Below are 15,153 nucleotides of genomic sequence, written 5' to 3' on the forward strand. Positions count from 1 at the left end.
GCAGAATATTTATACATTTATTTATAACCAAAGTACGGTTCTAATTATTTACAACGCGTTGGAAAGCTGAGGTTTGTACAGGCGAGCCATCCCTCCTCAAAACATGTCCCAAAAACTGCCCCGTGCCTTGGAGCAGCCCCCTTGGAGCAGCCCCTGCTCTGTTCAAGAGTTCTGTCTGCACCAGCCCACCCCCCGGTGCAGTTTGTGTCCAAAACAGCGCAGAAACAACCCAAAAATTCATTTTCATACTCAAAATTCTTCTGCATGTGAGGCAGGAGCTGCTGCCTTTTGGGAAACCACCGTGGAACCTTCTGGCTCTGGTGGAATCCAGTGAATGAGGGAAGAGATGGGGGTGAGCCTCTGGAAAAGGAATTGCTGCTGGGTTGGTTTGAGTCCTGGGGTGACTGGAAATAATTCAGCTCTAGGGCTGTAGTGCCAAGTCCACCTGGAGCGACGTGGACCTATCCAAAAACCTGAGCATCCCCCCGCCCCAACACCTGGCTAGAACGAGAACTCGTGGGATTGGTGAAATCACGTCTCAAAATAAAACCAAGCGGAGTGACAGATGTTTGAAATAAAAACGAGGCTTTTCCAAATGTGATGCTCAAGGTTTTCACGGCTGCTGGTTGGGTGTTCCTTCCCTCTGGTGAAAGTCCAAAATTGAGGCTGAGTCACCAGTAGATCACTGGGGCTGACAGCAGAAGCACTCCAAAAATGCAAATGCAGAGTGAAGTCAGTGTCACTGACTCTTCCCTTTCAGTTATCTGGGAGAAATGAAAAATACGGCCCAAGAGGCTTCCCTGGTTCCTCTTTACAGCACTTCTCCCTTGCACAAGGGATTAGCCCAGTCAGGATGCTATTCCAAATACTCCTTTTTAAAATTAACAACCACGCTGCCAAAATGAGGATTTAAAAAACAATGGAGCCCTTCCAAGGGGAAATTGGCTTCTGCAAATGTAAAAACAACACGTCTTTGCCAAGTCCATTGTGGAATACACATGCATTATTGCTAGAGGGGGGAAAAAACCAGATGAATGAAAACTCTTGTGCAGTTTGTTTTTTTTTAGGGTGCCATCCAGAAAGGCATCTGTTGTTTAGCTCGCTGTTGTGAGGATGGGTACTGGTACCCCAAACTCCAGCCCTGTGAAAAAGTACTTGCGTTTTTATGGCCACCGTGCTCCTCCTCTTCATCTGATGAATCTCCAGCATAGGCCACTAATCCAAAGCCCTTCTCTGCAGTTTTCATCTTCTTGGCTTGATGATCTAGGAGGGGAAAACAAAACAAGCCCCGCCCCAGCCCCCCCGAGAAGGAAAAAAATAAAAACAAAACGAACAAAACAAAAAAAAAAAGAGATAAAATGCCCCAAAAACGAGTTAATAATAATAAAAAAAGATGTTAATTGTAAATTGTTAGTTGGACACCATTTTGAGGTCACAAGGCCAATGGTCATCCAAGGTCGAAGGCCACAGGAAACAGCACCAGCAACAGCCATGTGATCCATCAGAACCATGTAAGAGAACAGAGAAACAAGAAAGAAACACACAGAAAAGGTAAAGTTAGCAAATGGCTCTCAGTGAGGGCAATTTCACCCGTTAAAGAGATCAACACGTAAAGAAAAAGTAGAAATTTTGTTCAAAAGGAAGCTAACAGGAGAGCAAGACTGCAGAAGAGCTAAGGTTAACCAGGCTGGGTGATGTCCCTGCAGAGCTGAAAGCCTGCAGACTTCAACAGCTGCAAGTCTGACCGAGTTCAAACCCTTGCTGAGTGACAGAAAAGATGAAATCCTGACAGAAATCCTGACAGCACTTGTGTTGTCTGCTCTCAGAAATGTGTGTAAATCCCCACCCGAGCAGAATTCAGAATTCCCCCCACGTTCCTCAGTGCCTCTGAGGCAGCTGCTCACAATGCAAAGCCACAGCACAAACACATTCTGTGCTGCCTGATGGGTTAAATCTCCCTGTTTTTAGTCCCTCACTTTAATTAAACTCCTCTCATTTCACAGATATTTATTAAAGCTTGGAGAAGCAACCTGTGTGTATAACCACAGCAAGCACCAGTGATTTTCGAGTGATTTTCGAGTGATTTTAGAGCAGTGCAGTGTCACCTGCTTTGCACTTTGACACAGAACAGCCAAAAAAACCCCACTTGTTAAAACCAGCAGCATTTGGGAGAGGAAAATGGACTTAGAAAGGGGTTTGGGAAAGGAAACTGGACTTGCAAGGGCATTTGACCCATTGCACTCACCATGGTTGCCTGGTAAAGACCCCGCACCTTTTCTTTCTTCCGATTCCGATTTCATTCCAGTGACAGGAAAAGCTGGCGGAGGCATCAACTGCCTGTTCAAAACAAGATTTTTTGTTCTTTTTTTAAACCAAGCTAAGAGCCAAAAGGAATAAAAACACAATTCCTAACTCAGAGCTTGGCGTGAGGAGTTGGATTTTAAATTCCCTGATTCATCCAGTGACTGTGACAGGAATGGGTGATGGGTTCTACCTGGAGCTCTCCCAGAATTCTTACTTCCAAATGGGACAGGGATGGATGGATGGATGGATGATGGATGGATGGATTCCATGGATGGATGGATAGATGGATGGATGGATGGATGGATGGATGGATGGATGATGGATGGATTGATGATGAATGGATGGATGGATGGAGGATGGATGATGGATGGATGGATTCCATGGATGGATGGATGGATGATGGATGGATTTATGATGGATGGATGATGAATGATGGATGGATGATGGATGGATGGATGGATGGATGGATGGATGGATTTCTGATGGATGGATGATAGATGGATTCCATGGATGGATGGATTCCATGGATGGATGGATGATGGATGGAGGATGGATGATGGATGGAGGATGGATGATGGATGGATGGATGGATGGATGGATGGATGGATGGATGGATGGATGGAGGATGGATGATGGATGGATGGATTCCATGGATGGATGGATGATGGATGGATGATGGATGGATGATGGATGGATGATGGATGGATGGATGGATGGATGGATGGATGATGGATGGATGATGGATGGATGATGGATGGATGATGGATGGATGGATGATGGATGGATGGATGATGGATGGATGGATGGATGGATGGATTTCTGATGGATGGATGATAGATGGATTCCATGGATGGATGGATTCCATGGATGGATGGATGATGGATGGATGGATGATGGATGGATTTATGATGGATGGATGGATGATGGATGGATGGATGGATGGATGGATGGATGGATGGATTTCTGATGGATGGATGATAGATGGATTCCATGGATGGATGGATTCCATGGATGGATGGATGATGGATGAATGGATGATGGATGGATGGATTCCATGGATGGATGGATTCCATGGATGGATGGATGATGGATGGATGGATGGATGATGGATGGATTTATGATGGATGGATGATGAATGATGGATGGATGATGGATGGATAGATTCCATAGATGGATGGATGATGGATGGATGGATGATGGATGGATGGATGGATGATGGATTTATGATGGATGGATGATAGATGGATTCCATGGATGGATGGATTCCATGGATGGATGGATTCCATGGATGGATGAATGGATGATGGATGGATGGATTCCATGGATGCAAGGATTCCATGGATGGATGCAAGGATTCCATGGATGGATGGATGGATTAGAAGGGTAAGCATGGCCATATCCAAGGAGTTACCACCACAGCTCAATGTCCAAGATGAAATTAGTACCAAGTGGTGACTTGAGGGTCTGTGCTGGTGCCAGTACAATGAAATGTGTGACAAAATACCAGACCCACACAAAGACTCAGCTGAGAGTGGAAATGCAGCATCAAAATGCAATCTTTGCATCCCAACCCAAAACACAAAATAAAAACCCCGCTCACAACCAAACAACCCCCGAGCCTCAGAAAACATGAAACACATCTCTGCAATAAGCTTTGCATCAGAAGCACGACTCCTCACTCACCTGTCCCTCTCTCTCTCCTTTCCTGAGGAACTTGCTGCCTTCGACGCCGCTCCCTCGATTTCACTCTGACTGGAGAAGCCTGTACCTAAATTAGTCATATGAATGGGTCCATGCTATGAGCAGAAAAACACACGGCATTAGCAAATCTACAACTACAACAAAAGCTACAGCTCCTTAATGATACTGTTAGGAAACCCAACCTTTTCAGAGCCAACTAGCAGAAGGAATCTCTAAATCACCACTGCTACACAAAACGCTCTCTCCTCAAATTCCTGAGGGCAGCGTGGTGGGAAACACGCCTGAGCACCACTCTGGGAAACTCCTCAGCACCTACTCCACCTTGTCAGCATTCAGGACAATAAAGAGAGCTGCTCCCTTCCTGGATCACCTATTGCCTCCTCAGCCAGATAATTCTGAGCACTGAACAGACCTCATGCCACAGGGATCTGCTCGAGATTCTAAAATTAGCTCGAACACACAGGCAGCTCCTTATTGCCTCCAGGCAAAGCTTTTATTAAGGGCTTTGCCTGTGGCAGGGGTGTAGCATCACAGAAACATTTACAGACACTCCCCTTTGCTCATATGCAAATTGGAAGAACTCAAAATTATTTTCCTTAAAACCACCTAAGTATCTAAAAATTATTTTTCTTAAAATCACCTAACTATCTAAAAATTATTTCTCTTAAAATCATCTTAGCTACCTAAACAAATAAGCTTTTAAACTAGGCTTCTTGAAATCCTCTCAAGTGCAACCTGCAAGGTAAATGGGAAAAACTAGAAGTTATTACATTTCCCTCCCTCAAAAAGCCCACCTGAAGACCCCAAAAATTCCAACAAACTCCCAGATAATCTGCCTTTAAGTCCCACGCTCTTGTCATGTCTGTGACCTGGATGCACCACTCGTGCTTTGGGAAGGGCTGAGGGGTGGAAAGAAGCTGGAATGAGTTCAAGGCAGAGTTTTAGAGCAGTGCATCCACTCAGAGACACCAACGTGTGAGCCCTGTGCTTTGGGACAGCCCTGCACAGCTGCTCCAACAACCTGCGCTGACAACACCAGAAAAACAACCTCTGACCAACCCCTCTCTGCCTGGGTGAGGGAAGGGAAATTGCTGATTTTATTCCACCTGGTATCCCAGCAGTCCTGACTCTCTCTCATCAGGCAGCTCCTCGGTGAAACGTCTCTTCTGGCCCTGGGCATGGGGCTGGACCTGGGGCTGGCTGCCAGTTGGCATGCTGGTTTTGACTGGGGCAGCAGGAAGGAAAGGAGCACTCAGAGGACTCTGCTGGGATCAAGGTGGAGAGAAAACACAAAAAAAATTGATAATATGCGTGTAAAATATTCATTCGATGCATACAAAGAAGCAGAACGCACAGACAGCTTCTCTATAACTTAAAAGGAAAAGTTTTGTTTTACCAAAGAGGACAGGTGTAGTTTATAATATGAATATAGAACATGAAGGATAGAATATGAATATAAAACAGGAAGGATAGAATATGAATATAAAACAGGAAGGATAGAATATGAATATAGAACATGAAGGATAGGATATGAATATAGAACATGAAGGATAGAATATGAATATAGAACATGAAGGATAGAATATGAATACAGAACATGAAGAATAGAATATGAATATAGAACAGGAAGGATAGAACAGGAAGTTGATAATATGTTTATATAGTTTTATATATGCTTATATACTTTGTAATACAAATATAGAATAGGAAGGATAAAATATGAATATAGAATAGGAAGAACAGGAAGGATAGAACAGGAAGGATAGAACAGGAAGGATAGAACAGGAAGGATAGAACAGGAAAAACAGAACAGGAAAAACAGAACAGGAAAAATGTAATAGGAAGCTGCCAACACAATTTAGTTGCTTAGAAGGAAGGAACACACAGATAGCTTCTCTATAACTTAGAGAAAAATTTTTTTGTTTTACCACAGAGGTAAAACAAGGATTTAATTTAGAGAATGCTCACACCTCCAACTAATCCCCAGTTGTAATTTAAACTAATTCACCTACAATGAGCTCTCACCCCTTAAAATGTCCTTGCTGTTAAGAGGACAGGTGTAGTTTATAATATGAATATAGAACAGGAAGGATAGAATATGAATATAGAATAGGGGGAACAGGAAGGATAGAACAGGAAGTTTGTATGTTTATATAGTTTTATATATGTTTACATAGTTTATAGCATCAATATAGAATAGGAAGGATAGAATATGAATATAGAATAGGGAGAACAGGAAGGATAGAACAGGAAGTTTGTATGTTTATATAGTTTTATATATGTTTACATAGTTTATAGTATCAATATAGAATAGGAAGGATAGAATATGAATATAGAATAGGAAAAACAAGAAGGATAGAACAGGAAGGATAGAAGAGGGAAAGACAGAAGAGGGAAAGACAGAAGAGGGAAAGACAGAAGAGGGAAAGACAGAAGAGGGAAAGACAGAAGAGGGAAAGACAGAAGAGGGAAAGACAGAAGAGGAAAAACAGAAGAGGAAAAACAGAAGAGGGAAAACAGAAGAGGGAAGACAGAAGAGGGAAGACAGAAGAGGAAATATGAAATGGGAAGCTGCCAACACAATTTAGTTGCTTAGAAAGAAGGATCAGCTAAATAATACCAAAAAACCCAAACATCCTCCCCCCCCAAAAAAAACCCAAACAAACAAACCAACCAAAAAAACCCACCAAAAAGGCAAAAGTAAAGCTCTAAACGAGAACCCCAAGAGTCTTCTGCAGAGAGCGGCCCCGGGCGGTACCTGGCCAGTGCTGGCTGGAGGCTGGACCTGAGGTATGGGGTACTGCGTGGGCACGGGTGGCACGGCCGTGGGCAGCGCTGGCAGGACTCCGGGAGCCAGGGGCACGGCAGGGGCGACCATGCCCGGCACCCCGTAGGGAGGCTGGACAGGCTGCTGGGGAGGGGGAACCACAGGGTAACCAGACTGGTACCCGTTGGAGGGGTAGTAGGAGGGCTGGGAAGGGACGCTGTTGATTGTGGCTGGTTGGGTGAAGCCTGGAAAGAAGGAAAAAAGGATATTTTAGTTTGTGGGAATCCAGGGCTGCCCTCTGGCAGAGGTCTGAGACCCCCCTGGACAGAGCCCCCAGAGACACTGGCTGTGATCTCTGTCCATGGAAAAGAGTTTTCAATCTTACAGGATCAATTACCAGCTCTGAGTGTTTGATATCAGTAATAATTAAGTGTGGCACGAGTGCAAAAGTAAAATTTTAGGGTTCTAGATGAGGGGTCCAAAGGGGACAAGATGGAGGAAATTGGGTGTGCCTTGTCCTTTTTCTCCTTCTTCATGCCCTCCATGTCTCACTGTGGTGTTGGCATTTTTCTGTTGGTTCAGGCTGGGGACACACTGTCCAACGTAGGTGACAGATATTGGCACGTTCTTGTAAATCCAGCCCAGGGAGTTTCTGGTATTTAATGTTTGTCACATCCCACTGAGGGATGCTACATTGGCACATTATTGTAAATATAGCACACGTATATTTATAATGAAGAATATAATCAAGAAATTATAATGAAGAACACAAACTGACAAACAGATTTTAGGAACTGAATACAATTGTGGGCTTCCTCTGTTCTGAAACCAACTGGAGACAAGGAATGGGAGTTCCACTAAGAGTTCATTTGTCATATTGGCATTGAAAAGGTCGAAAGGTCAGAATGAGGAAGACTTCATTGACTTCCTCATTTTGGGACCCCTCCCCATGAAAGGGACCCATTTCAACATCCCACTGAAGGGTGTTACATTGGCACCTTATTGTAAATATAGCACAGGCAGTTTGTGGTATTTAATGTTTGTAACATCCCACTGAGGGGTGTTACATTGGCACGTTATTGTAAATATAGCACACAGTAGTTTTTGGTATATAATGTTTGTAACATTATATAATGTTTGTAACATTATATTCCAGAAACTGGGAACTGGGTTTAGGCTGGGGACACACTGTTCAATGTAGGTGACAGATTTTGGCACGTTATTGTAAATATAGCACAGGGAGTTTGTGGTATTTAATGTTTGTAACATCCCACTGAGGGCAGAGCCCTGCAGGACAGACCTGCAGCAGAATATGTTATAGATAAGTTTATACTTATACATATAAGAATATATATATACATATATTATTGTATGTATAAGAATGAACAACCTTGAAAACCAGCACAGACAAATTATGACTTTTTTGGCAGCGGGGCAGAAAGACAGAGACTTTCTACAATCTCAGAATCACCAATACCTCAGATTCTGACATTAGTTCTGCCACGGTCACCAAAATAATCAGTTTAATTACAACTGGAAAAGAGGCTTTATTCTCCAACCTGGTATTTACCTGCCAAGGGAACTGCAGTGGTTATCTGGTTCACAAATCGGGAGTACTCGGCGTGAACCTACAAAGAATTTCAAAGATTAGAGGCTAAAAATAAAAATATTAACATTTATGCAATTCCTCGTGACCATGTGAGAGAATGTTGATTAGAGGACACACTGTGCGCAAGGACAGCAATAACCCAAACATAACAATCCACCCACCAAAACCTCAATAAACATCCCCCTGATCCTGCTGGCCTCTGTGGCAGATTTGTGTAAATTATGGGAACAGTTTAAACAATCATTTTAATAATTATAGTAACAATTAATACAATAATAATTTAATAAAAATAATTTTAAATAATTTACATTTCTCTCATAGGAAAGAGAGTGGCAAATTAATTACTATAGAGCCTGAGAGACTACAAACACTTCCAAATATTTTTCGAAACAGATTTTGTAGACCATTATCTTAGTATTATATTAAGTGAAAGACTCTTCAAGACTTTCTCAGCTCTTTCCTGAGAAATTTTTATTCTCTGAACAAGAATTAGACAGCAACCCTTGGAAAGAGAAACCTATGAGGAACAGACACATGAACAGCTTTGCTGAAAGCATTAAAAATTCCTTAACGCACATCCCAAAGCTACAAAAAGCTCTGAAATCTCATATTTTTAAATTACTCACTGTTTGCAAGAGGTTCTCACACAGCTTTTTAGCAGCTGCCAAACCTTCTGGCTTTGGGTGACTGAAAAAATACACAAAAAAACCTCATAAGAACAAAATTTTCTGTCAAATTTGGGAGCTCCTTTGCCCCCCCACCACATGGTTACACCCTTATCACTTTAGAGAAACCTCTAAAGTCAAACCAGCTTCAAAAACTTATTTCATTTGCATTAAATCAGTCCAAATTAAGAATTCCCCACAGTGATTAAAGGTTAAGACACATTCCTTGACCAGCCAATGGGATTTTTACAAATAGATTTGATGAGATTTTTTTTAATAGATTTTATGGGATTTTTTAAAAATAGATTTTATAGGATTTTTTTAAATTGATTTTTTAATGGGATTTTTTCTTTAAATGGATTTTTAATGGGATTTCTTTTAAATGATTTTTTAATGGGATTTTTTAAAATGGATTTTTAATGGGATTTTTTTTTAAATGGGTTTTAAAGGGATATTTTTTGGAACGCCCCCATACCTGATGTAGATGTACATGGGCTCAAAGGCCTCTCTGCCTGATGCTGGCTCTATGCAACCTGAGCCTTTCCCTCGAAGAAAGACTTTGGCACCAGTTTCAATCTGAATGTGCTGCAAGTAGGAGCAGCCAGGCCCTTCCACCTTCTCCTTCACGTTAAAGGTGGGAACAGCATGTTCCAGCCCAACAAACAACTTGTCCTGGACATAATGCATCTGTAAATGAACAGCAAAAGCTTCAATAATTCTAATTTCACATCTCGCAGGCAGAAGGGTTCAGTGTCAGGTGGCACAGTGAGTCCTGTGCTTTTCTGCAAGTAGGACTGCTCTCTCCATCCTTTTGCTTTTTGGAGGTCACTGTCACCAGAGTCTCACTCTCCAGACACAGTTTTGTTAGTCCTCCAGATTTCACAACACAACACAAGGTGGGGGTGATTTTTTTGGGGTGTTTTTCCATCTTTTGCGTTGTGATTTTGTTATTTTTTTAATAAACAGCACATGACATGTCTGTCACTGTCGAGGCAGGATGGGAATGACTAGACCCTGACTCAGAAGGCTGCTGAGAGTAAAACTCCAATTTATTCAAAATACACTGCTCTTTTATACAGAGCTTCGTAAGGACCAAATCCATTCATCCTGAAGTGAAAACAACCCACGCATTGGTGCAGAGTGCTTGACACACAGTGACAGAACTTAACTATAAACAATGTGAAAAACAAGAGAGATCAAGAATTATTTACATTCTTTCCCAGGCTTTTTGCCTGGCTAGAAACTCTCAGTTTCTTTCTTTGACTGAATCTGAGACCCACACATGTCTGCTTTGCAAAAATCAAATTCTGTAAGCAGCGATACTGAATGAAATGCACATCAGTGGATCACTCACCCCTGACTGGAATGGAGGTTTTTGGCCAACAGCTGGAGTTATCTGAGTGATAGGGGCTGGCTGGTGATAGACAGTGACTGTGGCTCCGTTGAACGTGGGGCTGGAGCCCGTGGCTGCTTTCACCACTCCATTGGTAATGATCTCTTTGATTCTGTTAACAGCTCCTGGTTGAGAAAACGTGAAATCCATTCTTATTCTTATTCATTCTTATTATTAGTTCATATCCATTCTGATTCAGCAGCCCAGAGTAACCAAACTGTGACAGGACAGGGTTGTTTTCCATATTCTGTGAGAGGATCGCAGCTTCCAGTGGGGCCCAGGGTTGGAATCACAAAGGGGATCACAAAGGATCCCCAGGGATCCTGGAGCTGTGGCAGGGAGGTTTGGGCTGGATAAGGATAAGGAAAAGGTTCTGGGCACAGTCCTGAGGCTGCCAGAGCTCCAGGAGAGGTTGGACAATGCTCCCAGGGATGCACAGGGTGGGATTTTGGGGTGTCAGTGCAGGGCTGGGGGTTGGACTGGGTGATCCCTATGGATCCCTTCCAGCTATTCAGTGAAGTATCAGAATTTCTCCTCCATTTCCACCCTGATAAAACTTGGGCCAATGTTTTAAGGCAAGGACAGGGAGGAACAACCCCAGGCACCAGCACAGGCTGAGGGAGGACCTGAGGGGTGTCACCAAGCTGTCCCTGAGCCTTGGCAGCCACTGGGGTCCTGGGGTGGGTGAAGAAGAGCATTCCCAGCAGGTCAGGGAGCTCCTGGAGGGGCTCAAAGACCCTGAAGGACCTGGAGGGTCCCTGCCCAGGAAAGGCTGAGGGAGCTGGGGCTGCTCAGCCTGGAGAGGAGCCCCAGCTGAGAGGGGCCTCAGCCCTCAATGGCCCTGGGTGTCCCCGATGTCCCTGGGTGTCCTCAGGTGTCCCTGGGTGTCCCTGGCTGCCCCTGGGTCTTTCTGGCTGTCCCTGAGTGTCCCTGGTGTCCCTAAGTTTCCCTGAGTGTCTCTGGGTGTCCCTGAGTGCCCTCAGGTGTCCCTGGGTGTTTCTGGCTGTCCCTGAGTGTACCTGGTGTCCCTGGGTGTCTCTGGGTCTCCCTGGGTGTCCTCGGGTGTCCCTAGGTATCCCTGGGTGTCTCTGGGTGTCCCTGGCTGCCCCTGGGTCTTTCTGGCTGTCCCTGAGTGTCCCTGGTGTCCCCTGGGTGTCCCACCCCCCCCCCCACCTTCCTTGTAGTCTATCCAAATTTTTAATTTCCTGATGAATGCAGTACGTGGCACCTCGGGGATTTCAGAGCAGAGATCTCAGCATCAATGTTTGAATGCAGTCTGTTATCACCACCAAGGTGTTTATAACTCAAATCCAAGCCTTTATCACAAAAAAGAGAGAAAAAGCAGAATATTTTGTACTCACTGTCAACCAACTCCCGTGTCTGACCCTGAACATGAAGATACAAAGGACGATCTCTGGGGGAAAAAAAGTCAAATATTCAATTAAACCCACAGACATCACAATTATAATGTATTCAATCTAATTACATTACAGTCATTACACACATAAAGTCTTCCATAAAAATCTGAAATGCCCTCCAGATAACAATACAAATTCCTTGAGTATCATAGTGCTCAGGCAGGAAAGCTCTGCACTGAAAATGTGATTCAGGAGTTGATGGTGACTCAGAGAACTTACACCACTGAACAATTTAATTAGCTTGCTCACATAAATGGGTCACTAATGAAAAGCAGCAAGAAATTGGGTTTGGGAAGTTGCAGTGTTCTGTGGGGAGAAGTTGAGCACAGTGGGATGTGCCAGGGTGATGGCTGGGGTGGTTATTTCAGCTGAAATAAAGCAGCTAGGAGCACCCGAATGGCAAATTTATTAAAGAACCAACCAAAAGGAACCCTAGCACTTTGTCACCTCAGGAGGAAAGAAACAGAATCTTCCAAAAAAAAAAAAAAAAGAAATACAAACCCAGGTCCCACTTTGGCTTTCTCTTCTGCAGTCATGAACCTCCCTCGAGTGGAGACAGCTGCTCCACTCAGACGACTGATCTGCAAAAAATGGACAAAGTCCAGTGACACACCTGCCAACAGCAAACAGGGCACACCCACTAGGCCAAAATGTAAATAAATTTATTTATTTAAATAAATAAATTTCAATAAGTTGCTGAAAAAACCCCAGAAATCATTAACAAAGTGCTAAGAGACTGATGCTGGCTCTGAAGTCAATACTGATGCCTTGTGAAGGCTGATTTAGAACACAGGCTGGACAGAGTTAATTGTAAAGCAGGGATTTATTAGCAGAAATAAATCCTAAAACAGATCCACCTTGGGCAGCACAAGAGCCCAGCCAGGGCTACACCCAAGATGAACCAAAATGGTCACAAGAATGGACAACTGGTCATGGGGTCTGTCACTTTTAGAAGTTCTGCTCCATTTGTATATTGGAGTTAATTCTATAATTACAGCTTTAGGTTATTAAGCCCCATCCTGCTTGTTTTTCTCTCTCCAGCCCACGGTGTTTGGGCTCTTGGGCTGAGATTTGGATCATTTGTCCTTGGTGTCCAGCTGGAGAAGGAATTGTTTTGTCTCTGCTCTGTGCAGAGAGCTCAGCATCCCCTAATATGGAGCCCAGACCCACACACTAAATCAGCACAGAACCACTATTTTTTATATGAAAAATATAAAAACTAAAACCTGAGGCATCAATACAACAAGTTACTGAACAAAACAGCAAATGAGAAAACACAAATTTTCCAGAAAGGAACAACCCCTGAAGAGAGTCCCCTGCAAGTTCTTTTCACCTCATCTCCTCAGAGACAAAAAAGAGAAAGGTGTAGAGGGTTGTGTAAGGTATGCCAGTGAGGAGAGAGGAAGGGGAGAGGAAGGGGAGAGGAAGGGGAGAGGAAGGGGAGAGGAAGGGGAGAGGAAGGGGAGAGGAAGGGGAGAGGAAGGGGAGAGGAAGGGGAGAGGAAGGGGAGAGGAAGGGGAGAGGAAAAAAAGAAGAGAAAAAAAAGAAGAGGAAAAAAAGAAGAGGAAAAAAAGAAGAGGAAAAAAAGAAGAGGAAAAAAAGAAGAGGAAAAAAAGAAGAGGGAAAAAAAGAAGAGGAAAAAAAGAAGAGGAAAAAAAGAAGAGGAAAAAAAGAAGAGGAAAAAAAGAAGAGGAAAAAAAGAAGAGGAAAAAAAGAAGAGGAAAAAAAGAAGAGGAAAAAACGGGAGAGAAAAAAAGGAGGAAAAAAAAGGGGAAAAAAAGGAGAAAAAAAAGGAGAAAAAAAAAGGAGAAAAAAAAAAGGAGGAAAAAAAAGGAGAAAAAAAAAAGGAGAAAAAAAAGGAGAAAAAAAAGGAGGAAAAAAAAGGAGAAAAAAAAGGAGAAAAAAAAGGAGAAAAAAAAGGAGAAAAAGGAGAAACTGTAGTGGGTTGTGGAAGGCCAGGGGCACGTACCTCATCCTGGGTCTGGCCCCTGGTCAGCAGGTTCCTGCAGGTCAGGGGGACGTCGTTGATCTCCACCTCTGCCACCACGAGGTCATCTTTGCTTTTACTCGTGGCTGGACCTTTCCCCAGAGCCTGCAGCTTCAAAAAAAGCAATTGCAACGTGGGTGAAAGCAGGAAAACAAATTGGGAGGGTGAACATCCTTCTTATGTCACCCTGTTTTATTTTAAATTCCTCCTAAAAGTTCCTACGCCTTCTGATGTTTACGTATGTCAAATGAGTTTTCTCACAGTGTTTGAAATAATTACAAAATAATAATAAAATAATGATTTTTAAAATATTTTTCATTGTAAGTGGAGAGAATTGATGGGCTGTTGGTTTGAGAGGTGGTGATTTCTCCTCCAAGACACTGTCATTTTTACTATAATATATATATAATATACATATATTTTATATAGATTATATATATTTTATATATATTATAACATACGTATTTATATATTTGTAATATATATTTTTTCTGACTCTCCTACATATATATACAGCTTTTTTCTTTCCTTTTCCATCCAGCCTGCTTCTGTGAGTTATTTTGTGTCAAAATGGGACATTCTTGTTCACCCCTTTCATTTATTGAAGGTAAAATCCTCAGAGATTATGAAAAGCACATTGGAATATTCTTGATTTGCCTCCTCACAGCCCAAATAAACAATCTGGATTTATTTTCACCACATATTGATAAAATAATTAATGTTTCTCTTCTGTACGTGATGTAAAACTGAATTGTAGAATTTTAATATTTCACACTTCAGCTGGCAGCTCTGACAGAAAATGAAATGTGTAGTTCGTGCTTCATTAATTTAGAATTAATTTAGAATTTCTGTCCAAGATCTGAACTCATCCACACTACACTCATCTTTAAGACAGGGGTAAAATATTTTGGGTCAGGCTAAGAAATAAAAAAAACACAGTCAAAGATTCAGAAAATACAGCGGAAGAGTTAGCACAAAGATTTTTGCAATGCACAGAGTTAGCTGAACTAAACCTTCTAAATATCCTGGAATTAATTTGGGGGACATAAAAGTCAAAAAAGACTCTGTAAAAAAAAGAGAAATTTCCAGGATTAACACTGAAAAACATCACGTGCAGGAGAGCCACAAGGCAGCTACAGAGAGGCTCCAGCACAGGGCACTGTTCTGACTTAAAAAATAAAAATATATTCATTAACTTGCAGCTCCTTAATTTCCATTCCCTCACAACCTGAAAGGTCGTCAGAGTTAATTACTCTGGAAATGCCATCACTGAACGTGTTTCAGCCCCTAAATTGACAGAAAAGCAATT

The 15,153-nt window shown here is 42.6% G+C and overlaps 1 protein-coding gene and 1 non-coding gene across 11 annotated transcripts in view; both read right to left on the reverse strand.

The window, feature by feature from the left end:
• The window catches only part of KHDC4 (KH domain containing 4, pre-mRNA splicing factor), a 16,615-nt gene continuing 1,462 nt past the window's right edge, over nucleotides 1-15,153 (reverse strand). The window contains exons 3-14 of one of the 10 annotated variants that reach the window (XR_014950062.1): nucleotides 13,827-13,949; nucleotides 12,359-12,438; nucleotides 11,801-11,853; nucleotides 10,401-10,564; nucleotides 9,522-9,733; nucleotides 9,008-9,068; nucleotides 8,343-8,400; nucleotides 6,764-7,017; nucleotides 5,112-5,270; nucleotides 3,988-4,072; nucleotides 2,246-2,337; nucleotides 1-1,263 (exon numbers count right to left, since the gene is read on the reverse strand). Coding sequence is in view for 6 of the 10 variants with exons in the window: in XM_021532158.4 (XP_021387833.1) it covers nucleotides 1,064-1,263; nucleotides 2,246-2,337; nucleotides 3,988-4,100; nucleotides 5,112-5,270; nucleotides 6,764-7,017; nucleotides 8,343-8,400; nucleotides 9,008-9,068; nucleotides 9,522-9,733; nucleotides 10,401-10,564; nucleotides 11,801-11,853; nucleotides 12,359-12,438; nucleotides 13,827-13,955 (1,575 nt within the window). In the remaining 4 variants the exon portion in view is untranslated. The other 9 variants (XR_013341324.2, XR_014950063.1, XR_014950061.1 and 6 more) reach the window with 9 other exon arrangements.
• On the reverse strand, nucleotides 9,795-9,923 carry LOC116184489 (small Cajal body-specific RNA 4). Its single transcript, XR_004149245.2, has one exon.

Source organism: Lonchura striata, chromosome 25, assembly GCF_050655825.1.
Source record: "Lonchura striata isolate lonStrDom1 chromosome 25, ASM5065582v1, whole genome shotgun sequence".
Classification (NCBI taxonomy): Eukaryota; Metazoa; Chordata; class Aves; order Passeriformes; family Estrildidae; genus Lonchura; species Lonchura striata.